Raw genomic sequence first — 27,223 nt, 5'->3', positions numbered from 1 at the left:
GAGGCCCAAATTGGGGAGGGAGTAGCTGTGCAGGTTGTGCCCTGCTCCACAATGGACCCTCCCAGATCAAGCAGGAAGGCTGGAAGAGGGTTTCTAAGTGTGGTTGATTGGATAACAGAGTTCCCAGTTGCAGGGAGCCTTCTACATGTGTACATGCTTAGATGCTCCCTTCAGACCTTCCTGCTCAGTGTGGGGATTGGGAAGAGGAGCTGTGTGCATGCCATCCTCCTCCAATTTCACCCCTTACACATTCTTTCTGAATGCCTGAAGAGGACTCAAGCTGCACTCATTTCCTGTCCTACTCCCCATCTCTCAGCTGATGCATAGGAACCTCATTTGCATGCTGGGGTTGTCACTTTTTCTGGATGAGGGTGTGTCTTTCACCTCCTGCTCTTATCCTACTGAATCAGCTGCCAGAAAGACACTGCTGCCTCCGTGACTACACTGTTCTCACCTATTTGATTCACCTGTGTAATGCCCTGTCTCATCCTAGCTTGGCTCAGGGCTCTCAGGAGAGACTGGAGCAGAGGCACTTACCTGGAAGGGCAAGGTTATACCAAGATCACAGTCAAGTCCAATGGGGCAGGAGGATCACAACCGTTCAGTCTTATTCAGCACCCTGGACAGATCACTATGCCAGGTGTTGGCTGGAAGTCATCTGGGAAGAATGGTTCTCTTAGCAGCATATTGACGCCTTTTGAAGGCTGGCTGATCTGGACCTGCTTTTATCCTGCTCCTCTCAGGGGAACTATCTCTGTTTCTTAAATGGGCATTGCCTAGTTCTACAAGTATTGTCTCCCATGGCATGGGGCAGTGAGGGGCACTCTGAGCCTTCAGAATGCAGTAAATGTATATCTTCTGACCTGCAAGATCTTGGTGTAGGGAACAATGACTCCCCAGACGATGCATCTCCCCACTCTAAGTTTTCCTCTCAGCCAGAGGTAGGCTGAGATAACAGAGTCTGACACTTCTCAGATCCAAGTCTCCCCTGACATGGATCCCACTCTTGTGATCTCTGGCTTTTTGCAAGGAAGATGCCTCCTCTACTCAATCTCTCACAGTAAACAACCTAGGTCATAATGGGAGAGATTAGAGTAGGGTCTCCACAGGGAGTGCATTCATATTCCATGGAGGGTTCTGGGCTTCAGCAAAACACTGAAAAGAGTGTTGGAACTGGAACAGTGTCTCATCCAAGTGAAGATTACATCTAATAAGATACCAAAATAAGAGCATGTCACCCCCAATTTGTCTCTTCAAGTGCACTGTTGTCTAAAGCAAACCATCAAGCAGGGTTGAGTAGGCAGGCAAGTGAAGCATAGAAGATTTGCTTGGCAGTGTTGTGACTGGGCCAACAGGCCCAATTAAAACTGTACAGGGTGTAACCCTTTGAAGCTCAAAAACCTGTCTACCTCTTAGACACCACTGGATGAAACCTCTGCAGCAATCCTTCAAACCCCAAGCTCCTAACAAATATCTGAAATTTATTTATATTTGTAAGTCTTAATAATTGGAGAGAGATGATTTGGGTGGGGGTTTCAGAGACTGGAACTGGTGTGGGGGAGGGACCATAGCTCAGCAGTAGAGCATCTATTTTGCATGCAGAAGCCCCAGGTTCAATCCCCGGTATCTTCAAATAGGGCTAGGAGGCACCCAGTCTGAAGCCTGGGAGATCTGCTGCCAGTTTGCATAGACAATACTGAACTAAATAGACCAATGGTCTAACTGGGTATAAGGCAGCTTCCAGTGCTCCTTGTCTAAATGCTTTTGCTTCTGGTTAAAGAGATTTTGCATTGTTTCTATACCTGTTTGGCCAGAGTTGACAGTGGGACCCCCTGGAAGTGATACCCCTTATTGAATGCTTGAGGGAAATACTCACTGCATGTGATGATTAGCTGTGCCATGTCATTATATGAGCAAGACTAAGGCTTATTCCCCACCCCACCCCCCACCTTGCCTCTGGCACAGCAGTGAGGAAGATAATCAGAAGCTTCCACTTTTAAATATCAAAAATATAAATGGGGGGAATTGGGATGGCCCAATCTGTGGGATCTCTTAGGAGGCAAATCTGTGGGATCTCTTAGGAGGCAGCAAACTGTCTTTGGCCAGCCTTGCTTACTTTACATGCTGAAGTGATAAACTGGCTATGATTGGCCTTGTCCTACAGCACCCTTCACTAGCTACTGCCTTCCAGATGTTTTGGACTCAGTCAGCATGTTGTAGTCCAAAACATCTGAAGAGTACCAGATTGACAAAGGCCAGCCTTCCTCAGGTGCCCCCCCCCCGTGTCACATGCTGTTCAACATGTACATGAAACCACTGGGGAAAGTTATCTGGTGGTTTAGATTGAAGTGTTGCCTACTCTGCTTTTCCAACTAAGTGTCCCAGGGAGACTGTTAAACTTCTGACTCAATACCTTGAGGCAGTTTTGGGCTGGGTGAGGGGGAACATTCTGGCACTTACCGTATTTTTCGCTCTATAACACGCACCTGACCATAACACGCACATCGTTTTTAGAGGAGGAAAACAAAGGGAAAAACATTCTGAATGAAACAGTGGATGTATCATTTTTGGGCTTCATGCTGTGGCCACAGACATGTGATCTGATGGTGAATTTGGGGTGACCCAATGCAAAAATCCTGAGAATTCCTGTGGATCCATGCTTTGTAACCACGTTTTTGCACCATTGCAGCCCCAGGCAACAGTGGGTGCGTGATTTTTCTGGTGCAGGCTGTAGCTATGGACATGCTATGTGATCTGATGGTGAATTTGGGGTGACCCAATGCAAAGATCCTGAGAATTCCTGTGGATCCATGCTTTGTAACCACGTTTTTGCACCATTGCAGCCCCAGGCAACAGTGGGTGTGTGATTTTTGGGGGGCAGGCTGTAGCCATGGACATGCTATGTGATCTGATGGTGAATTTGGGGTGACCCAATGCAAAGATCCTGAGGATCCATATGGATCCATGCTTTTTAACGTTTTTGCATCATTGCAGCCCCAGGCAACAGTGGGTGCGTGATTTTTGGGGGGCAGGCTGTAGCCATGGACATGCTATGTGATCTGATGGTGAATTTGGGGTGACCCAATGCAAAGATCCTGAGGATCCATATGGATCCATGCTTTTTAACCACATTTTTGCATCATTGCAGCCCCAGGCAACAGTGGGTGCGTGATTTTTGGGGGGCAGGCTGTAGCCATGGACATGCTATGTGATCTGATGGTGAATTTGGGGTGACCCAATGCAAAGATCCTGAGGATCCATATGGATCCATGCTTTTTAACCACATTTTTGCATCATTGCAGCCCCAGGCAACAGTGGGTGCGTGATTTTTGGGGGGCAGGCTGTAGCCATGGACATGCTATGTGATCTGATGGTGAATTTGGGGTGACCCAATGCAAAGATCCTGAGGATCCATATGGATCCATGCTTTTTAACCACGTTTTTGCATCATTGCAGCCCCAGGCAACAGTGGGTGCGTGATTTTTTTGGTGCAGGCTGTAGCCATGGACATGCTATGTGATCTGATGGTGAATTTGGGGTGACCCAATGCAAAGATCCTGAGAATTCCTGTGGATCCATGCTTTGTAACCACATTTTAAGTGGGGAGTGAAGGAAAAACAAAGAAGGGACATGAGAGGGCTGTGCAGAGAAGCAGCTGGCTAAGAATGCAGGAGAGGGATTTAACGGAGGGAGGAAAGAAAGGCAAAAGTTTCCCCCCACCCAAGCCTGCCATATCTCTCTCTCTCTCTCTCTCTCTCCCTCCCCCTCTCTCTCTTTCTCTCTCTCTCTCTCCCTCCCCCTCTCTCCCTCTCCCCCAGCAGTACCGGAGCACAGAGAGGAGCACAGAGACGACACTTTTCCCTCTGTTTGCCTGGAGGGGAGGGGCTTTCCCTGCTCTTTGTTCCGTTTCAGCAAACACAGCAAGGAAACAGAGAAAGTGGGCAGTAAGACCCTGAGGCAGAATGGAGGAAAGCAGCCGCTTCCTCTTTACAAGTGTCCCTTCTAGGAGACCAGCGATTTGATTTTTGTCTGCTTTTTCGGCTCCAGGGACCACACATTCGCTCTATAACACGCACAGACATTTCCCCTTCCTTTTTAGGAGAAAAAATCTGCGTGTTATAGAGCGAAAAATATGGTAATCCAGATAAGATGACTGATGCTGTGAATGGGGGAAACCCGTCTCTTCAGATGGAGGGTTCAATCCTTCTTGGATGAGGCAGCACTGCCCTCAAAGGGCTAGGGGTATGTTCACATTACTGTCTTAGAGAACAATGAAAGTGTTATTTTTCTGATAAGTTTTAGAGCTCTCCTGCCCCTAGCTGTTCACATCAGCACAGCTTCAATTAGTTTCTTATTGTATACACACCTGTCCATTTGTTTGTTCTCTCTGTGTTTGGACACTTCTTGAGTTATTATTGCCAAACTTTGCCGGAGGGTTTTTGCAGTGGGGGCAGCAATTTTCATAGACTTTTGAACATCAGGCACCATTTTGATTCAAGATGGCAAACCGAAATGTGACTTTGGAGGGACTTTGCCCATTTCTTGGCATAGGTTAAGCCACCTCTTGAGATATTGAGATATGAGAGACCCCGGGATGGTGGCGACAATCTTAATCAATGTTTGGATGCTAGGCACCATCTTGAATCAAAATGGCAGACCGAAACATGACTTTGGCATGAAGTCTGAATTTACAAGCCATAGAAGAACAGATGAAGCTGCCTTGTACTGAGTCAGACCCTTATATTGTCTTATACTGAGTCAGTCCCAGATCCATCTAGTTCAGTATTTTCTGCATTGACTGGCGGTTGCTCTTCAGATTTTCTAGCAAGGGACTCTCCCAGCCCCATTTGGAGAAGCTGGAGACTGAACCTGGGACCTCCTTTAAGACAGTCAGTGTGCTCAGCCCTAACCATGTACCACAGAGGCAAGAATGTAGTTATGAAGCTGAGTGTCAAAAGACTGGAGAATGGGAGTAGAAATCATTATTTGCCTGTCAACATGTTGGAAGTTCATGCCATGGTTTTGGGTTCTAAGCAACAGTTCGCACCAATAGTAGTTTGACATGATGTTTTAAGTGCACCTACCTCCTTTATTTTCACTCTCCGTAAGCTGGCACTGAAAGCATGTCTCTAGGCTATAACTCACAGCAAGCTATGAGAACAAGCCCAAAGGTACAGCTTTTCACTGCATGGAACAGTGTGATTCTTCCCTTTTCTAAGAACAACCCTCTAGTTTTTACTCCACTCACTCAGAGCCTGCCAAGTAAAAGCTTTGCTTTGCCTTTACAACAGTGGTTCTGTTTGACCCCAGCATCACTACTAGTAGGTTCAGTATCGTGGAGGAAGTGTTTTGTTTTTTTTGCAGCCTGACTCCCCTGTTCCACCTTAGGTGCATCAGGACATGAAAAACAAGAGCTGACAGCCGTATTCTCTGCATTTCATTTCTGCTCCCTCATGTAAGACATTAAAATAGGCTCTCAGTTTTACTATTGCTGGAAAAGGTACAAAGTGTTAGGAGTCAGAAGGTGAGCCTCTTATATAACGCTGGGTAGGTGTGGTTGGAGAGAAGGGTGTAAGGTCTTTTTCTGGGAGATTTCTCACGCGCATACACTCTTTTGTCACTCAGATTAAAGAAATAACAATAAAAATCACTTTTCTGCAAGTTACATTTTCATATCCTGATTTTCAGAAGAAGTTGAATATACTAACACATTTTCACGTTCAAAACAGTTGAATAGTTGAATAACAAGTCTGGGGTCATCACTGTTCACACCTGGAAAGGATCCGTAAAGGTAAAGGTACCCCTGCCCGTACGGGCCAGTCGTGTCCGACTCTAGGGTTGTGCGCCCATCTCACTTAAGAGGCCGGGGGCCAGCGCTGTCCGGAGACACTTCCGGGTCACGTAGCCAGCGTGACGAAGCTGCTCTGGCGAGCCAGCACCAGCGCAGCACACAGAAACACCGTTTACCTAACTGCAAGAAAGCGGTACCTATTTATCTATTTGCACTTAAGGGTGCTTTCAAACTGCTAGGTGGGCAGGAGCTGGCACCGAAAGACGGGAGCGCACCCCACCGCGGGGATTCGAACCGCCAACCATGCGATCAGCAAGCCCTAGGCACTGAGGTTTTACCCACAGCGCCACCCGCGTCCCGGAAAGGATCCTTGCTCCACCTTAAACTGGGAATTAGATCACTCGGGGTTCTAGTATTATGAGAGGGAGCAAAATGTCTCTCTGTCCAGTTTCTCCACGTGATGCATAATTTTAAGCATTTCCGTCACATCTTCCCTTACTTACCATTTCTCCCTCTTCCTTAAACTAACATTGTCACCATGTCTCTTAGAGGAGTTACTCCAGTCCCTTGATAATTTTGTTTGCAAACCAGCACGTCCCGCATTCAACAGGGAGCTGCATTGGATAGAACTCCCTGATATTTGCAGCGGACTGTGGTTTACATCTGTAGAATGTATGGAATGGCCCTGAATTGGGTGCACGAAAGAACTCAGTGATCAGACAAAAAAGGATCTCGACAAAGACATTTGTAATTTGTCCCCTATCTCATAGTTTGTTTGTTTTTTGTACACAGTAGTTCTTTTCTTTGCTTAGCCCAGTTTCTGGAATTGGTTTTCTATTCTAACAAAGCCCATTATGTATTTTTTTCACTTCATTTTGAAAATAACCTATTTTATGCTCACTGTGTCTTTAAATCCTAAGTTAGGGAAATTGGTAGGCCGTCTCTGAGATCTCCCATTTCTTGACCTTTAAAGTTCTCTGTAGGAAGAGAAAACACTGGCACAGTAATAAAAAGAATGTTGTTTAGCGAAGTACAATCATCAGACAGAAGAGTGGTGAACATACATTGTAGGGAAAAAGAATTGATGGAGCCTTTTGCAAATTAAAAGGACACAGCCATTTCAAAGGTACATGTTGTAAATGCAACAGCAGCTTTGTACTTGCTAAATTATATTTTGGCGCAGAGTATAACTTGCATGCTTTTCTTAATATGCATGCTTTTTGCTGCTGGACTGTGATGGCTAATGAACAGAGTTCTTCTGTTTGCTGCAATCATTTTCAATTATGATTGGGAAGGAAGCATTGGAATATAAAGAATACCATGCCATGTACTTAGGACTTATTTTGACCTCTCACTGTTTCTATTTTAAAATTGTTGGATGTTTTCAGACTGGACTGAGATGGTTGTGCCTTCTTGTCATATTTTTAAGGGATCTTGGCAGGAAAAAGTGGGGAGGAGGAGATCAACAAAACTAAAGGAATAAAGCTCTTAACTTTATAAACTGAAGCTGCAAGCTCATAGACCCTTGTCTTAGAGAAAGTCCTGTTGAATTAACGTTACTTACTAAAGGCCAGACACCCACAGGATTGCACTATTAGGCTCCAATCCAGAGAAATTTGCAGTACAATCCTAAGCATTTTTAATCAGAAGGTAATCCTACTGCATGTTTTTAAAATTGCAGCCTTAGTTGCACTTATGTCCCATCTGAAATAAAAAAAGACCAATTTATTTTTAATGGTTATAGTCCAGTCTGATGTGACTGTGCCTTTTAGGTGGTCTTAGGGAAGGAGAGAGAAGGAGCTATGCAGTCGAGACGTATGTCCATACTAAAAAAAAATCAAAATCAAAGATCAAGCTTCTAGTTTCATAAAACTAACTGTTTGGTTTCATAAATTCTGTTAAATGAAGTGGGAGTTACTACTGAGAAAACATGTTTAGAAATCCAGTTAGGTTCCTGTCCAGAGAAAATGAGTTACACTTTTCTCCTGTTTGAAATCACTTAAGACTTACAGCTTAAGCTACGCATTACATGATGTTTTGTGATTCTTATCTTAGCAGGCTGTATTTGAGCAGCTGGAAATGGGCAGAGAAATACTGCATAACTGTATTATGTGTTTTCTTTTATCTGTCCTGAATTATCCAGCATTCAGCTTCATTGAATATGCATGAGTTCTGGTGTTATGAGAGTGTTATCATTGCAAGGTGGCCCAGGGTGTTGTTGTTGTTGTTGTTTACTTCCAGTAAACATTTTCCAGTAGTCTGCATCCTCCCTAGCTGGCTGTGCTTCCTGATCTGAAAAATCCTCCTGAGAGGAGTTACCTCATGATGTCTTGCTTAGGCTTTAATTGAAGCTGGCCACCAGGGAAAGTTACAGAGTTCAAGGCATTGATGAGATGATTTGTAGAACAACAACAACAACAGGACATTCACAAACACCCCTTTGGCAACATCAGAAACCCTAAACTTCACCCATGAAGAGTCCACTGGTTTTTCCCTCTCTTCTAATCATTTGGAGATGCAATTTCTTTTCTTATTAATTGATGAACAGTGGGGTTTTGTTTTTGTTTTTTTAAAAAAAGAAGGAATATTTATTGGCCCAGCACTAGCTTGTTTAGCTTGGAGAAGAGAGGATGGTTAAGTAGTACCCTTTGAAAATATATAGGAAGCCAAGAGCTGACCGTGGACTCAGACTCCTCCTCAAAAGGTTTAGATGGAATTGGTCTCTCAAAACTCTTCACCCTATTTGTGTGCAAACTGCAGAAATCATGTCACCAAATTTCTTAAGGGGGGGGGGGAGAAATTCTCCCTACTGTTTCCAGCTGTGACTACATTATTTTTAAAAATTGTTGTGACCTGGCCATGGGACCTGTTGGTGATAATGGGTATTAAATATGATGATGATGATGATTATAGGGGTCCCTATTAGCAGTGGCAATAGCACAAACTCTGTTGTTGTTTTCTTTTAAAGTTTTGTTGTTGCCATTGCAGGTGGCAACAGTAACAACTTCAGTGGGCAGCCCAGTCCCCATTTTGCATTCCCACAATGCATTGCATCCTCTGCCTAGCATTGCTCCAGGGCATTGCCCCCCTGTGGAGACCATTTGTTGAAGGTTCTGCAAAGTGGCCTTCTTTCCTTCTTTCCTTCCTTTTCTGGGGGTGGGCAGGGAAATAAAATAATAAATTGTCAACTTATAAATATCAGATGATAACCTTTGCAAAACACAATCAATTATTCATTTCTAAAGCTTCAACAAAGCATATAATATGGGTATGTGCAAGGAGATTTGCACATATGTCAGGTTGGAGACATATTGCAAATAAATACATAGTAAATTCACACATTGCTTTTCCTTATGCTTTAAACATTATGAACCAATAATTTGCTTCTGGCAACAACTGTTTTCTTTTACCACCTCAGCTGCAACAAAACATGTTTCTTCCACATTAGTCTCTACTGCCACAGCAGGCGCTTTAATCTTCAAACAGTTTGACTTCACCCTCCAAAGGTGTACTCCTCCATTGTCTCCCGAGACAGATGGAAGCCAACCAACTCATTAAATGTATTTTATCTTAGTGAAAAACTATCATGCCTTTGCTTTTGCTCTCTAAAGGTGTCAATTTAGTCATAGCTGCAAATTCCTATAATTTCATGACCTGTTCTTAAAAATCTATTTAAAAAAATGTTGGAGGTGGAAGGTACAGATTTCTGAGACGTTTCAGAGGTTTACATCAGACATTAGGGAGAATTGAAAGAACGGTGAAGTAGAGATGAGCTTTGGAGAAGCTTATCTCCAAATCTAAACTTCATAGTGTTGCATTTCCTTTCCCTACAGCTATGGGTCAACCAGGAAGATGGTGTTGAGGAAGGGACGAGTGAAGTACAGAATGGGCACCTGGACCCAAATGCTGCTGACTGCCTTTGTCTCGGGAGGACCCTCCAGAACCGAGACCAGATGAGAGCCAATGTCATTAATGAAATCATGAGCACGGAGCGCCACTATATCAAACACCTGAAGGACATTTGTGAGGTATGTATGCATGTATTCTTACTTATCCCTGTTAGGCACAAGGTAGTGGCTGTGCTGGTGGAATCATGATGGGGAAAGCCAACAAATGATTTTCACAATCATTTCATTGCCATTAGAGAAGTCTTCCTGGCTGTCAGCAACACCAGCCCATAGCAAGCTGGCTGTGCCTGATTCAGTTCCAGTTAAACTTTTCTTCCACTACTTTCCCCTGCCCCACCGTCTGGGGGAAAAAACAAACCCAAACCCTACCTCAGGTTAGAGGGAGCGACAGAGATGGTGAATGCTCACAGCCCCCTGGAGCATCATTTCCCACTGGTGTCGGGGACTCAGATTCTCAGAATCCAGTAATCCGTTCTGTATGGGGGAGAGACCTGGTTGATAGTGTAAGGTTCAAAGGTGAGTTTCACTGCAAAGGGGGTTGAAACCATTATCCAATTCTGCATGAGCAGTGTTCTGCTCATGAAACAGGAGTTCCCTTCCCTCTCCTCTCCCCATGCACCCCCAAAATCTGCTCCAGAGTGTCTCTCCCATCTCTAGGAGGAGAATTTGAGAGGGTTTCAGGCGGAAATTCCAAAGTGTAAGAAGTCTGCTTTGTGAGCTGAACGGCAGCATTGGATACAAATTGTAGTGGCAAACTCCACAGCATCAACTCCTTTTGCTTAAACAACACTGCGTGCTTCTGAGGGAAAGCAGTCAATTATTGCCTGTTTTTTGCCAAGCTGTATAGTATCCCCTCACACTCATTCTTCCTCCTTTGTACATAGCTTCAATGCTCTCTGCTTTAACAAAAAAATGGAAAAAAGATCTGAAAGATCTGAGCTGTGTGCCTCAGAAAGTTTAAAATTTAACAACTCTTGCTTACAGCCTCTGCAGAATCTATGCTGTTGTCCAGCTTCTGATGCCTTTAACTCTTAAGGGGGCTCCCTTCCTTTACCTCAAAGAGGGTTCTATTTCAGTTGAGAGGCAAAATTCACTCCATAGGAAGGGGAGCCTCCAAATGAGGGTTTTAGCATAGTATTAGAGCATCTGTTTTGCATGCAAATGGTCCCGGGTTCAATCCCTGGTATCTCTATGGCTGGGAAAGACCTCCTCATCTTCAACTCTGGGAAGCTGCTGCCAGTCAGTGTGGACAATATTGAGGTAGATGGACAAATGGTCTGACTTGGAATCATACAATTGTAGAGTTGGAAGGGACCCCAACAGTCAAAGGCACGTTCCTATATTCCTATTCAAATCATCCCTTTATTCTGAACTATGTAAGCTGGATTCTCGTTCTTTTTTATAAGAAGGGCAAGAACACATGACTTGCATGCAGAAGGTCCCAGGTTGAATCCCCAGCCTTTGGGAGAGAACCCCACCCAAAACCCTGGATAGCTGCCGCTGTCAGACAGTGTAGACAATACTGAGCGAGATGGACCAATGGTATGACTCAGTATAAGGCAGCTTGTTACGTCCCTATCCCCCTCTTCAACTGAAGAGGCTCTCAATGTGGCTTACAAACATGTAAAAAAGCAACAAAACCATCAATGAAATAGCAGAACAGCATAAAAACAAAGTCATTAACATGCAGGTTAAATAAACCATGCGTCTAAAAAAAGATCAAGAACACCTAAGCAAATAAAAAGACGTTTTCTCCACACTTGTGTCCCCTGATTTGCATGCAGAAGGACCCAGGCTCAATCAGTGTAAGGCAGTTTCCTGAGTAGCAGTCTTATTGCATCCTGGGGAGCTTTGTGGTTTTAGTGTAGAAGCAGGTACATTTAATTTTGTTTACACCCCCTTTTAATCAGAGGAATCTTTCTGCACTGCAGAAGAAATAGCATCTTCAGTGTGTGTTCTCCTGTCCTCCCATCCCCCAATCTTCTCCTATTTTCCTGCCAGCAAAAGCTAGCAGCTTTTGAATCTGACTGTGCCTGATACTCTTAAACTGGATCTCCTGGGTCGAATTTGTAGCAGGCCGATGGCTCTGTTGGAATTGCTCCCATTTACTCCAGCCTGCAATTAAAATCACTGTGTCAAGGCAAACTATATTGCTAGGCCTTGTACTCTGCTCTTTATTATCCCAAATGGAATCGAATGAGAAAACCTGCCAGAAGGTGAGAGTTGCGACAAATCTTCCAGACGTCTTTTAAAACTAGAGACGACTGCAGCAAACATTCCCATTTGCAACGTGATGGCCTATATGCCACTTTCGGGGGGGCAGGGGGCAGACTTCACTTTGCCCAGATTAAGTGCTCGAAACCAGAGTGACATCATGAATACCAGAGAGAGAGAGTGCTTAATCACTCTATAGGCTCCATCTAAATTGGTCGGCTCTGTTCTGTGCTTGAGTGGAATCCAAGGGCGCTGACACGAGCTTGCCTTTCACAAAGGAGGCAAGGAAATGGGTTTCTTGCCTTTTGGCAAGGATGGGGGACCTTGTACCCCTTAGGACTCTTGCCAGACCACATCATGAGGCATGACCAAAGGGATATTTTAAGAGTGTTCCACAACATGGGATCGGCAACATTAAATGCCTGATTTATAGTGGAAGCCAGTCAGGCCTCTGTAACATGGGGTACAAGTAATAGCGCTTCAGCGGAAGATGCCACTATCATGGCTGTCCGCCGAGATCATCAGCAAGAGGACAATCAGCAGTATTGCAGTGCTCACTTGAGCACAGGTTGAGTATGTTGCAGTGGACACTCCAACATGCACACTACCACCAACAACAACAGAGCCCCACTATTATTCCCATAGCTCAGTGGTAGAGCAACAGCTTTGCATTCAGAATGGCCGATGTTTAATCTCTGGCATCTGGTAGGGCGCTCAGAAAGACCCGTACCTGAAACCCTGTAGAGCCACTGCCAGTCAGTGTAGACAATATTGAGCTAGATGGACCAGTTGTCTGTCTGGGTATAAGGCAGCTTTACCTTGCTTGGTGGGTGTGTTGCTTGCTGGCTGGTTGACAACCCATCCATGTTAATAATGAGGCAAACAGCAGGCACTGGAACACTAGTTCACTTCCAGAGACAGTTGTCTCCTTGCTGCTCATTACTGGGCCAGTGCTGGGAGAGGGAGAATATCAGAGGGAAGCAGGACCTGCCTGGCTGGGAGCAGCATTTTTTTTTGCTAGAGCCCTGTAAATATAGGCATAGTTTCTGCATTGGAAAAGCATGATAAATGAATTTGTGTGCACTTTCTAAAAAGAATTTTTGGGTTATCTGAGAGACCTCAAATTCAGTACAGTTCCAGGCTACCCACTAGATAAATTCCATCCACTCCTGGTTCCTTGAAAAGGAGGAAAGATAGATGAACAATGATGGAATGCATCTATCTCCTAACCCACGACTCTGAAAACTTAGCACTTAACCTCCTGCAAATACTCCCCAACTTTGTGCAATACCACAGAGACTACATGGAAACGTACTTTAAAAGGAGATGGTCTGGAGGCTATTTATAGCCCATCACCAAGCACAGACTTCTCCAGCCTTTGATCATCTGTCCTTTGAATCTGAGGATATGAGCAGTGACTGTATGACATTCATCTTGCATAACAGGCATAAATTTACTGGGAAATCCATGGAGTAGCCCTTTCAGGTGATAACCTGCTGCACATTAGTCATGTTCAGCCTTGGGGAACTTCACCAAGCCATCATGGTATATCCTATGGAGCATTTCAGTGAGAAACATGTTCCCTCTGCAGCTTGGTGGTCAAGCTTTTCTGTAAATGTGCCAGAAGCAAGCCCAAAAATGTGAGAGGTGTCACTACTGAGGGGCTCACAACAGTACAGATAGAATCATAGAAATGTAGAGTTGGAAGGGACCTCAAGGGTCATCTGTTCCAACTCCCTGCAATGCAGGAATCGCAACTAAATCTATGACCGATGGCCATCCAGCCTCTGCTTAAAAGGAAGGAAAGTCCACTACCTTCCGAGGGAGTCTGTTACACTGTCAAACAGCTCTTACTGATGTTCAGTCGGAATCTCCTTTCTTGTCATTTGAATTTGTTCAGCAAAAAACAAGCTTGCTCCATTCTTCCATGTGACATCCCTTCAGAGATTTGAAGATAGTTATCATGTCATCTCTCAGTCTTCTCCAATCTAACTAAGCCTAGCCAACTCCCTCAGCCATTCCTCATAAGGCTTGGTTTACCGATCCTCGAAAAGCAAGAGAATGCAGAAAATATTAGTTTCATTGCTTCAGGAAAAAGTGTAATTGAACACTGGGCATTTGTTTGTAATATTTGTAGCATCCTTATCCACTGGTGTCCTCTTTTCTCTGTTTCTCACAGGGTTACCTGAAGCAATGTCGGAAGAGAAGAGACATGTTCAGTGATGAACAGTTGAAGATAATATTTGGCAACATCGAAGACATCTATCGGTTTCAGATGGGCTTTGTCAGGGACTTGGAGAAGCAGTACAACAATGAGGACCCCCATCTCAGTGAAATTGGGCCGTGTTTTCTGGAGCATGTAAGTGCTTTTGAGGGGAAATAGCTTGAGAGGGAGAAGTAACTCATCTTATTTATTTATTTATTTATTTATTTATTTAACAAAGTACACTTGTTTAAGGCCCCTGTGCAATTCTGCATAAGACCACAACCCCTAAGAGTGTTCTTTGCCACCTCTTATATCAGAGGACAGGAGTCTCTGTTCTTGAACATAAAGCCCCAACTCATCATAGAGGTTGCGTTGAGGAGTTACCCATTCCTTCCTCTTGCAGATGGACAACATTCTTGGAGTTTTCCTTCTCCAATATTGTTGCTGCCAAGTTTCCTCTCTCACAGACTCTTCTTATGTTCTTAATGGTAACTTCTATTTATTAAAGAATAGATTAACAACAAACATTAACATATTAGATTACAGTTCCCACAATATACTCTTAATTACACGTAGTATTGATAGATAATACCTCTTCACATATGAACTGACCCGGACCCTGCAAACAGAATATGAGGCTGTTCTCTAGGTGCCCTCCCCAGGTAGGTTCGGGGGGGGGTAGCAACAGTACAATGGCTCTTTTCCCAGGTGACTCCCACTTGTGGAATGCTCTCCCCAGGAAGGCTCACCTGGGGTCATCACTACTTATCTTTAGGCACCAGGCAGAAACATTTTTTTTTCTGACAGGTCCTTGGCTTTTAATTATCTGTGGCCTCCTTCAGAGAGTAGGATCTTCCTTTTGAAAATATGACTGAGTTTTATGAAGATGAATGAGTTTTAGATTTTTTCATGTTGTTTTATGATGGTTTTAATGTATGTGCATTGTTGTAACTACCTTTGTTAAAAAGAAAAAGAAAAAAAGCCACTAAGAAATTTAATCATAATAATCCATGGGAGAGATCATTCTCTGTGGACATACCCAGATTCTTGAAGTCCCTGTCTAGGGAGGCTTGCATGACCCATCTCTGCTAGCCTTGTGCCATCTGCTTAAAAATGTTTCTTTCCAGCAAGTGCTTGTTTTGCTCAAGTGATGAATTGCTTTGAGCTGACCCTTTCTTCTAAGGTTATGTTTATTGACCATGACAGTTACTGCCTCTCTTCTTTTACAATAGAAAGGTGGGGTGCAACTATTTTTAAATAAATGTTTCACAAATAATTAACACAGAAGGTGAACTAGCAATGACTGAAACCATCAAATTAATAAAATGATTCATAAGTCATATGTTTCCCGCCACAACAAACACACCTATGCCCACCCTTTGGGGCTTCGAAACCAATGATGGAATTCAGATCAATAGCAACATGTGTGCTTTGAAGGATTGTGTGGGATGTCAGCAATAAGAAAATGCCGTAAATAATTTGCTTAATTTGATGCTCATAAAACTGTACTGGAAACAGCAGCAACCAGAGCTTGCTATATGGGAACCACACGTAGCACAGGTAGTCAGGATAGGAGCAGGAGGGGTGAGGAGTTGAACTTTTTGCACTGCTACCTGATATCTGACTCTGCAAACTGCAGGCAAAAGCTACATAAGGGTGTGTTGTGAGGTAGTGGCACTGCCAGGTGCCTTCTGTGGCCCTCCCAACCACTCTTCACCACCTTCCTTTACATAAAACTAGGGTTGCCATATTTCAAAATGTAAAAACCAGGACACCTAGAAAGTTGTTGAGCAAGACCCCAAAGTTGTTGAGCTTTATTTAAAAAACAAGATTTTTATTAGCAGACCAAATAAAACACAAGGTGGCTGAGGGTTGCTTTCCTTATCTTCTGCCCTCCTACCCCTTGCTTATCTGAAATTGTTTTTTAAAGGAAAGCTACTGCTTTCTCAACTCTCGGGGGGGGGGGGGTCCTTTCTCAGAGTGAGGCATTCTAGGAAACGACCTAGGAGAGAGCACCACCCCTGCCTTTGCACATTAGCAACTACAAAAGCAATTTTAACATAGACAAGGGTTAAGGAGAGGGGATTGTTATCTGGTGCCTGTTGCTGATCAATTTAGTCTTTGACTTGCCTTTGGAGAGTTTTTTGGCATGAGGTTGCCTTGTTAACATTTTTATGTGAATGCTTGTCCATGCTTTAGCATTGCTGTTCTTTGAATTTTTACGCCTTTCCCTTTAACTACCAGTAGGTAAATATCGGGGAGAGAGAACAGGTGCCTCTTGACTCTCAAAGACATGCATGCACTAAATACCTCCCCATAAACAGTAAGGCACCATGTAGCGAGCCTCCTCCTGTTCCACAAACTGCAGCTGGCGAAGTTCATTTTGAACTGTTATGCCTGATAACATAATTTAGGATAATTAGGCTCCCCCTCCCTCATCCCACATGCACATCCTTACTCCAAACAGCCTCTTTTCTTTTAAATCATGTGATCAGGCTCAAGCTGTGTCTAGGTTGATCCATTCTTGGGTTTCTAAATATAAATCGTCAGTACACAACTAGCCTTCACTCTCCCTGCTTTATTCTGATTTTAAGTGCTTCTGAATGCAGCTCAGAAAGGTTTTCGAGTTGCAGCAATCATATATAAGTGCAGCCTGTTCCATAGTGATATTCTATCAGACTTTCTTCATTTGTTTATATCAGTTATTATTGTTAATTGTTTTCTGCTCAACTAAATCCCACTCAGAGTAGACCCACTGAAATGACTAGATCTAAGTTAGCCCTGTCTTTTCATTTCAGAGGAGTTTACTCTATGCATGACTAACACTAGATACAACCTGTTATTACATTTATATACTGCTTGGTGCCAAAATAGATTTCTAAGTGGCTTATAATGTATGAAAGCCAGTTATGCAAACACTTAAAAGTCTACCATTCAAATCCACAATGAAACAATCCCATTAAAAACTGTGCAGCAATTAAACAGGAGATAATATCACAGAACTTCTGTGGTTTATGCTAATCATGGTGGCTGGCTAAGACTATTATCTTACAATTGCCTAAAGAAATGGGCTGGTTTGACAAGCTTGCTGTCATACCTTCTCCTTTTTGTCCCATAATCCTGCATTTCCGCCCACTGGAACCTCTGACTACCCTCAGGATGCTGGAAACCCCCCTTCCCTTGGGCTCCTTCCCAGTGCACCACTGAATGCCCGCTATGGCTGGGAAATGCCCGCTCACCCTGGGTTTGGATTTAATCACCTGCTGATGATTCACCTTCCATCCCCGACTTGGCTCATCTCAACAAACTAAGAATGGTTAAAAAGAGTTCTCTCGCACACTCGCTTCTATCCCTGACGTATTACCCATATTTTACTAATTATTCTCCAAATGGAATAATTGCATAGAAATTTCAATTGCGTAGAACTGGGAGCCTGCTTCAGGTGAAGAAATCCACCCCACCCCACCCCCCATCACAATTACTGTTTTTCCCTGCGTGGAAAAATGAGTTTTAAGGAGGCACTGATAAGACTGCTTCTTCAGAAACCACCCCTGGATTTTGGGAACTTCATTAATTACCAGCCAGTTGCCAACCTCCCTTTTCTGGGCAAGGTTTTTGAGCTGGTGGTTGCTGACGAGATCCAGGGGCTCATGAAGGAGACTAATTTTCTAGATCCATTTCAATCGGGGTTTCGGCCAATAAGCTGAAGCTCAATCCAGATAAGACAGAGGCACTGTTAGAGGGGGCTTTTGTAGACCAGATGGATGGTCTTGAAGGGACTACCCTCCCTCTTAAAGAGCAGGTCCTTAACTTTGGGGTGCTCCTGGATCCATTACTGTTGCTTGAGGCCCAGGTGGCCTTGGTGACACAGAGTGTCTTCTATTAGCTTCTGCTGGTGGCCCAGCTACGCCCCTATCTGGACAGGGATAGCCTAACTCCTGTGGCCTACACTCTGGAAACCTCTAGGCTGGATTATTGCAATGGCGTTATACACTGGGCTGCCTCTGAAAACGGTTTGGAAACTTTAGCTGGTGCAAAAACCAAAAACCAAATTGCGCATCAGAACAAGATGATTTTGGCCTATAAAGCCAATCCTGGCCCAACTGCACTGGCTGCCAATTAGTTTCTCAGACCAGTCTCTACATGATGAGTTGATAACCACAGGCGAGGGGCTGCGATTCCATCGTATTTCCCCCCCCCCACCTGCTAGCCCCATCTTTTTCTTTTTGCTACTGCCAAAATCAGGGGGCTTTTGTGAGTGGGAAGAAAAAATTACATATGAGGGAGGTAAATACGGTGCTGGCTGGTTGGAGAGGTTTAAATTTCTTCACCCAGCCTAGTATGGAGATACAAATCTTCCCCTTCCCACGCATCAGGCTAATCATTTGATGAGCAGGGAAGGAACAATTTGCATCCCCATTAGGTGAATCTCTACAACAAATTAAATGGATGTAAATCTGACATCAGAAATAACAGAGTTCAAAAATCAGTAGAGGAACTTTTCAGTATTGCAGAACCTTCTGTAACTGAAGGACCACCTTTCTCCATATGAATTGATCCAGACCCTGCAATCATAAACTGAGGGCCTTCTACATGTGCTGGAGGACAGCAGCAATAGAACAGGCCTTTTCTGCAGTGACTCCCCATTTGCAGAATGCTCGCCCCGTGCCTTCATTACATATTTTAGGCTCCACTAATTAAACAATCTGTGGCCTTTAAACATGTGAGGAGGGGTATTGTTTTGGTTTGTTCCTATGTTAAGAATTTTTATTTTTTAATATTGTAAACTGCCCTGCGATTCTCAGATGAAGGGTGGCATATAAATTTAATTAATAACAACAACAACAACTTGCAATGACCATTTTTGAACAAAGGGGAGTGTAATTTGAAATGGCTGAGATATAATTAATCAAGTAATTAAATTATTCCATATGTGGCTTGAGTTGGGACAAAGGTTTTCATTTCATTTTTAAAATCACACTACACGCGTTAGTTAGCTTATCAATGCGTGTGTGTTATATCACCAAATTTTGTGAATGACCACTGTTAATAATGCAGGTATTACTTTCTGGACTTTCTCCACTTAATTCCCCTCTGGCCCCACTGTTCATAAGTTTCCCTTTCTCCCAGCCATGTGCATATAATATATATCTGTAATTCAGGATAATGCTCCAAGCATTTGATGAACTAAATTGTAGTCCACAAAAGCGGATGCCACTGTACATTTGTCTAAAGTTCCACAATACTCTTGGTTGTTTTCCTGTTCCCATATTTCATCCTCACAACAACCCTGTGACATAGGTGATCCTGAGAGATAATGAATGTCCCAAAGTGACTCAGGGAACCTCACAGCTGAGAAGAGATTAAAACCTTTCCCCCCTCTTTTTTTGGTTTGATGATCTTAGTTCAACACTCACTGTACCACACTGACTTTTCCCAGTTGGTACATAAACATATACAATGAGTAGGATGCTTAAACTGACAGCGTTCACTCTCAGAGATCCCACCAAGCCCGTCCTCCCTTGTTACATAAGCTCCACTGTTATGGGAGCTGACGAAATGGCCAGTGTTGTAAATACGTCAGGAAATGTCAAGAAAATCATGCAGCCTTGCTTTTTGAGCTTTTCCTTGAGGGGGAAATAAAGCACTATCTTGGCACTTATGTAAGCGGATGCAGCTATCTAGGATGCTGGATCCTTTTATGCATAAATATATTACTTTCAGTTATGGCTTGGCTGGGCTATATTTCACACCGGCAACACTTCAGATACTATTAGAGAACCACACTGTAAATGCTAATGAAATTACAACAGGGCACAATTAAAACCATTCACAGCAGCTTCTCTCTGAGTGCCATAGATTTCCCATTCCTGTAGTTTCATTGTTGTTGTTGTTTAAAAAGGGATGAGGTTGTAATAGCAGCACTTTTCTCTGCTTTTCAAGCTCAGGCTATTATTGGCAAGCAGGCTTCTGAACAGGGGTGAACAGAAGGTAGATTAGGATATACTAGTAGGTCTCTGATTGCCAGCTTTCTAACAAAAACAACAGCCCAAAACATTTATCTCTCTGCTGTCGTCATATTAGGTGGCTGGAAAAGATAATCAAGGGAAAACTAGGAGTGAGTTTTTGTATGAAAGGGTTTGTGAACTTGATTCTGATACTGATCACATGTTTATACTCGAAGCATGTGCTCAGAGGCACCCTGTTCCTTAATTTTTACGGTGTGCTCAACCACCTGAACTACCATTTGCACTTGGCTCCAGTTGATAGACATCAGAATTCTAGTAAAAAAGCACACACGCAAAACAAAATAGATCCCAGAGGTCCGTGCTATAAAACATGCAGAGGAAATAAGCAGAACTGGAAACTGTCAAAATCCATCTGTGGATGTGATGGCTTTGCTCCAAGCAGAGCTCTTGCCACAAAGGTCAGAAAGTTTAACTTCAGCTGTCGGTTTCCAATAGAAGAGGGTAAGGAAACCTTGTTGGCAGAACCACGTAAAAAAGGAAGCTGAGGGGAGGGGGGGTGGAGAAATTTGGTTTGGTTTAGCATTTTACTGCATACCTAATTCACACGCAAACCGCAACATGACTATCCTTCCAAAATTCATTGAATATTGTAATGCAATTCTCCAGCTAAAAGGTGTGTACAAAAATGCTAAGGCTAAGTTTGCACAAAGATTAGGGCTAACTGTGCATAAGGATGCATTTCTTAGGATGCAACATCATTCAAAAATGCATCAGGGAAAATTACTTTCAAAAATTTGAGAACTGCTGGTGAATTTTCAAGAGGGCATTTTGAAAAGGAAATCACAAACTGGTGCAGAAATATGGAGAACTCACATTTAGGTTGTAAAACAACTAGAAGAAGCCAAAACTGACAGCTCTGCCCATTTTCCACAGATGAGGGAGAAATCTGTGAAGTATAGTATATATTCTCCTAGGTCAAGAAAGTTTTGCAAAAATTAGCCCTGGCATTGAATATTAGAGGCCAAAGTTCAAATCCCCACTCAGCTACGAAGCCCACTTAATGGCCTTGGGCTTGTCGCTGTCTCTTAGGCTAATCTACCCTACGTGAATTTTGTGAGGATAAAACAGGCAGGAGAAGAAACATTCACGCCACCTTGACCTTGTTGAAGGAAAATAGAATACAAATACAAATAAGCCAGAATTTAGAGCTTGTGTAGTAAGGATGATGGAATTTCAGGAATGGCATACTCAGGAATTTCAGCACTTGTGCCCAGATAAGGATATCATGTAAGCTGCTCTGAATGTTCCATCAGCTCCTACCAGGGTGGCCGATGGTAAGAGAGTTGTAGTCTAGTAACATCTGGAGGACCACAGGTTTCCCATTCATCTCCTTTGCATCAAATCAGATTCAGAGGAGCCCCAAAGCAGACCAGAGGAGCAGTGCTAGGGTTGAAAGTGTTAAAACACCTTTTCCCCAGGGCATTTTTCACACATCCCTGCCCAGCCCCCTCTGTATTGTTTTGGCTTCATGCTGTGCCATTTTTACCCTGCATGTTTTCAAAAGTCACATACTGCTGCATTAAATGACTAATATGTAAAATACCTCTTACAATGTATAGATCAAGGGTCAGCAAACTTTTTCAGTAGGGGGCCAGTCCACTGTCCCTCAGACCTTATGGGGGGGCAGACTATATTTAGAAGGGGGGAAAATGAATGAATTCCTATGCCCCACAAATAACCCAGAGATGCATTTTAAATAAAAGGACACATTCTACTCATGTAAAAACACGCTGATTCCTGGACCGTCCATGGGCTGGATTTAGAAGGCGATTGGGCCAGCTCCGGCTCCTTGGCCTTAGTTTGCCTACCCATAGTATAGATACAATTGTTATAAATCACATTGGTGTTTTTATGAAATTGCAAATATGAATATCTATATGGATAATATGTCCAATAAATTAATAATAGCTCCCTGCAAGTAGAAATGAATTTTTTTAAAAAAACATGCACTGGTTTTGTGGATTGATGCAACAGCAAGACAGAATGGACTTGCAAACGAATGTATGCAAAACTGAGATAGACTGAAAATAAACTGATTGGTCCATTTCTAAGTGAGTAGCTGATGGTTTGTGATGTTTCTCACACACTTCTTTCTTTCCTCCCCCCCCCCCCCCCCCGCACTTTCCTGCTCCCACCCCTTGCAGCAAGATGGTTTCTGGATCTACTCAGAGTACTGCAACAATCACTTGGATGCGTGCATGGAGCTATCCAAACTAATGAAAGATGGCAGATACCAGCACTTCTTTGAAGCATGCCGCCTCTTGCAGCAGATGATTGACATTGCCATTGATGGTTTCCTTCTGACACCTGTGCAGAAGATCTGCAAATACCCACTGCAGCTGGCAGAGCTGCTGAAGTACACTGCACAGGACCACAGGTACACTGGTGTTTGGGTTTGGATTCTTTAAAATAGGGATCTGGTAGAAGGAGGACAATAGGAGTTGCTCTCAGCCCCTGCCTGCCCATCACCCATGGAACTTCAGAGATTTGACAAGTTCCTTAGGCTGAGCATCTTTTGGAAGTCCTCCCAAAGGAGTTTAAATGATTTTAGAAATAGTTAATTTGATTTACCCTAAGCTTTTGAGGAAGATAGTACAACTGCTATAACACCCATTAGCCCCAGGATGACCACTGATCAGGGAAGATGGGAGTTGTTGTTGTCATTAAACTACTATAACTATTATTCCTGCAAACCTTGGGATCCTCCCAAGCTTCCTTATACCACATGATGGTGCATGGATGCTGCTATTTTGACTAGAATAAGCAACTGTACTCATAGTCTGCATATGAGAAACAGAAGGGGTGGGGACAGATGACGATCCAGCCCAGACAGGTTCCCCATCCCTGATCTGAACCAACAGCATCAGGTAGGCTGTTTAAATAAGTTCAGGGACATCTCTGTGTCTCCCATAATGAAGGGTTTGTAGAGCAAGGACCATACCAGACGGTCCTTTCTGGTGTCCATCTAGGCAATCAAGACTTTTAATGCCATTTATTTCCATTAGCTACCTTTAGCTAATGGAAATAAATAGCAACAATGCTTTGTTCTTCAAGCCATGCACATTTACTGTACAAGATGCTGTCTAAGGCATTGAATTGGAAGCCAGGTTTCTGGTTATTGAAACCCCAATTAGCATAGGATGGGCTGGCAGAGAGCCTCATCCATGTTCCCTGCTTAAGCATTGCAAACAACTCGATGCCTGTCCACCTAAAGCCAAGGAGCAATTTCATGGCATTAAGGTATAAGGCCTGGCCAAATGCCTTCCCTCCCTCTCCTCTGATGGTTTTAATCTGTGTGTTTTTGCTGGTTCAGCTGAAGCTGCAGGCTCTCTTTCTAAATGTTCATTTTATTAATGAATGGAGGGGAGGTGGGGAGGGGACCTCGGTCATGATGACACCTCTAATAAAATGAGTGAATTAGGCTGGAATTAGACGTTGAGCATCCGTCGCTGCCATTGAGATCAGCAGCCCAGGATCGCCTCCCCTTTGGCTCTCTCTCCTGCTGACAGCTAAAAATACCAAAAGTGATGTCATCATGCTCCGTTTCCTTCCCCAACCCTCCACCAATGTCAGCCAGTGAGACTGAACAAGGGCAGCAGCACAAAAGGCAGGGGTGGGGAATCTGAACCCAAGGGCCACATTCCCTTTTGGGAATGGCTTCCAGGGGCCACATGCCAATGGTGGTCAGGGCTAGAGGCAGCAGTGGGTGGAGCAATGGATGTAAATTATACATTTGTTCACTGGACTGTTTTCTATGTACCACCATCTATCCCCCATCTGGGAAAGCAAGAAGCACCATCAGGTTCAAGGACACATTCCAGCTGGGAAAGTGAAAGGGAGGCTGGGGAGGGGTGCAGCTTGGGTACAATACAGTGGTACTTGGGAAGTCAAACAGAATCCGTTCCATTCGACTTCCAAAACATTCGGAAGCTGCAGAAGCTGCACTGGACATTCGGGTTCCAAAGAACATTTGCAAACACTCACTTCTATGTTTGCGGCGTTCGGGAGCCAAAACATTCAAATACCAAAGCGTTCGGGATCCAAGGCATGACTGTACTGAGGGCCGGATAGAGAGGCCTGGAGGGACATATTTGGCCCTTGACTCTGATGTTCCCTGATGCATACTATAGATATGCACAATTTGGTCCAAACTGATTTGGCTGATCAGCGGATCTGTGAGCATGTGGCACAGAAGCATTTGCCCACATAGTGGCACACAAAGACTAAGTAAGGGCTTTTGTCTTAACACTAGCTGTGTAGGGATAATGGGAGCTGATGTTCCACAACACTCGGAGAGTGTTAGCCTCCCCTGCTGTATAGCTACAAAGCCTACCACACTCTCAAGCTGGATTCATGCCATTTAAAGCACATGACTTCCCCCAAAGAATCATGGGAAGTAGAGTTTGCTGCTCACAGAGCTACAACAACGGTGGGCAGTTCCCAGGATTCTTTGAGGGAATCCTGTGTGCTTTAAATGTATGGTGTGAATGTGGCCTCAGCTTGGGCTGTCTATCACTGAGTGAAGCCACTAGGATGCTTTTCTGCCCAGCCAGATGCCACCTGCAACTTCTTCCTGTTGGTTTTTGCCTTCTGCCTGCCAGTCTCTTTTCTGCTTAGTTGTACTTCACATCCATCAAACCTTTGGCCCTGGCTTCTGCCATTGGCCTCAGTTTCCAGTTTTGCTTTTCTCCTCTGCAACCTGCAGCCTCTCCAGCCACAGGGATCTGAGCCTGACTGTGCTCAGAACTGAGTGTCTGTCCAGTTGCCATCTTACACATCTCCTCGCCTCCACTGAACAAACACATTCTTCCACATGCAAAAGCAGCATGGGTGGCTGCAACAAAACCATAAATAAATAGCAGGAACTGGCGTACTTTTTATCTGACATAATGACGAGTGGGAACACACCAGGTGCTTGTAGGAGGCCAGAGTAAACTCTGTGCTAAAATGAGCAACTCATTTTAAAGCTGAATACATGGGAACATTCTGCACGGGGCAGGTGTCAAGATGCACTGAGGATGCTGCTAGTGAGGATAGAAGAGAAAATGGGTTCCGTTTGAATTTAAATACGAACTCCCTAATATTCACCTGTTCCAAAACAAATGAAAACAGATACATGGTTGCCTTTCAAAAGCTGCACTTTTCCGAATTTTGCCGTGCTGTTCTCCAGTCAAGAAATGTGTGCAAATATGCATGTATCACACATATCAGGGGGATATGCCTATATTTTGTTTACAAAACTATGCATATAAGGAGAAATTTGCACTAAAATACTGATGAATTTTCATCATGACTTTTTTTTTAAAACCCTCTTCTGGATAAGAACTGAACTTGGAAAAATAAGAGAGAAAACCAAAATTGACAGATTAATTCTGCCAGTACCCTCATTTTAGATTCTGATGGAAATGCTGCCATGTGGTGTCAAGTGATGAGGGGCTCAGAGATAAAGATGCTTGAAGAATTCAGGCTGACTTTGATACAAAGCAACCTGATCTATGCCTCTTGCATCAATGTGCAGATCCAGCTATTCATTGGGTTTTGCATATCTCTGAAAATTCTCCCCATTCCTCCTCAGGATCTGGCCATCTGCTCCATGACATCCCCATGAAACTCATGGCACATATAAAATACGTAATTTTGTAAAACACACACGCACACTAAACAGTGAAGCTTTGTGTGGTGTAAAAGCCAATTTGCAAATTGAAGCAGAAATGGGACAGGGTGGATTTATGAACGAAGACATCCAAAATGAACTGGGAATATACTTATATGCTCATCCCTAGTGGGGAAAGGGCTATACTTCAGAACCACAGCTGTACACCTCCAGTCCTCTTGCTCAACAAGGAAACTGACTCTGCAGAGCGCCTTCACCAACCTGGTGCCCTCCAGATATTTTGCACTACACCTCCTGTTGTCTCCAGCCAGCGCAGCTGTGCAGCCTCAACCAGGACGCAAATATGCTCAGCAGGCTTCTTCATTTTTCTCATTAGTCAGCAGTCAATAGTAAGTCCCGAGTTAATCATAAATTTATGATGACACTGAGATGGCAGCTGGCCCTGTCTGGCTCTCCAATTGTGATGAACATTAAGGTTTCTTGGAATGGAAAGTAAAGCATAAGACAGAAATCAATAGCATTGATTCCAACATCACTTTTTTCAAAAGACTGCTCATTGTCCTTGCTGGCCCTGGCAGGAGGCTATTTTCTTTCTGTGTCATGATGCACATGCACACACACACACACACACATCCAGAAAGCAGAAAAATCCCCCTCTGATTTGCATAGAGAGCTCACAGGCCATCAACAGTGAGAGCCAACACTGCCTGGGCTAAAAGGGCAGAGAAGGATGCCATATGGCACTCCTTGAATCACTCTGTGGCCACAAAAAACCTCTTACAGCACAGTTGAACTGACTGGCCCCCGTTCTTCTGTCTTCAGGGGCTGCAAGGCCACTTACGCACTGTGTATTCTCTGCTGGCTCCAGCCATGGAGCTCTGGATTTGATATTCTAATGAATAATGAGACCACAGCTGGGTAGAAAATTCTGCTTGGAGCCAGGGAGTAACTGCCTGTGTGGAATGAGCAAGCAAAGGCAGCCTAAAGTGGATGGGGGAAGAGTCCATGGCTCTTTGTAATAGCACATATTTTGCATACAGGAGGTTCCAGTTTCAATGCAGTTGAAAGAATTGGGTAGGAGATGATGGGGATGACCCCTTCCTAAGACTCTAGAGGGTCACTGCCTGGCAGAGTAGACTTATGGGGTCCCTTCCAAACTCTCGGATTCTATGATGAACCAATGCCCTGGCCTGGTCTAAGGCAGCTTACCAGTGAGTATCTTACTAAAATTTCCATTTGCATTTCTCAGGCTGGTTTCTCTCTCTCCCCCCCCCTTCTTCTGCATAGTGATTACAGGTATGTGGCTGCAGCTCTTGCCGTTATGCGGAATGTGACTCAGCAGATAAACGAGAGGAAAAGGAGACTGGAAAACATTGACAAGATTGCTCAGTGGCAGGCCTCAGTTCTGGACTGGGAGGTATGTTGCACACGGAACAGTAATTTTCTTCCATCGTTCAGTGT

At 43.9% G+C, this 27,223-nt stretch overlaps 1 protein-coding gene across 10 annotated transcripts in view; it reads left to right on the top strand.

Moving 5' to 3' along the window:
- The window catches only part of ARHGEF9 (Cdc42 guanine nucleotide exchange factor 9), a 279,050-nt gene that overhangs the window by 215,608 nt on the left and 36,219 nt on the right, over nt 1–27,223 (top strand). For all 10 annotated transcript variants that reach the window (XM_081897311.1, XM_081897309.1, XM_081897312.1 and 7 more), the window contains 4 exons: nt 9,625–9,819; nt 14,093–14,272; nt 22,293–22,525; nt 27,050–27,179. In XM_081897311.1, coding sequence (XP_081753437.1) covers nt 9,625–9,819; nt 14,093–14,272; nt 22,293–22,525; nt 27,050–27,179 — 738 coding nt within the window. The remainder of the gene's footprint in view (nt 1–9,624; nt 9,820–14,092; nt 14,273–22,292; nt 22,526–27,049; nt 27,180–27,223) is intronic.

Source organism: Podarcis melisellensis, assembly GCF_964234715.1.
Source record: "Podarcis melisellensis genome assembly, chromosome: Z".
NCBI lineage: Eukaryota > Metazoa > Chordata > Lepidosauria > Squamata > Lacertidae > Podarcis > Podarcis melisellensis.
This window is presented reverse-complemented; position numbering and strand designations above follow the sequence as displayed.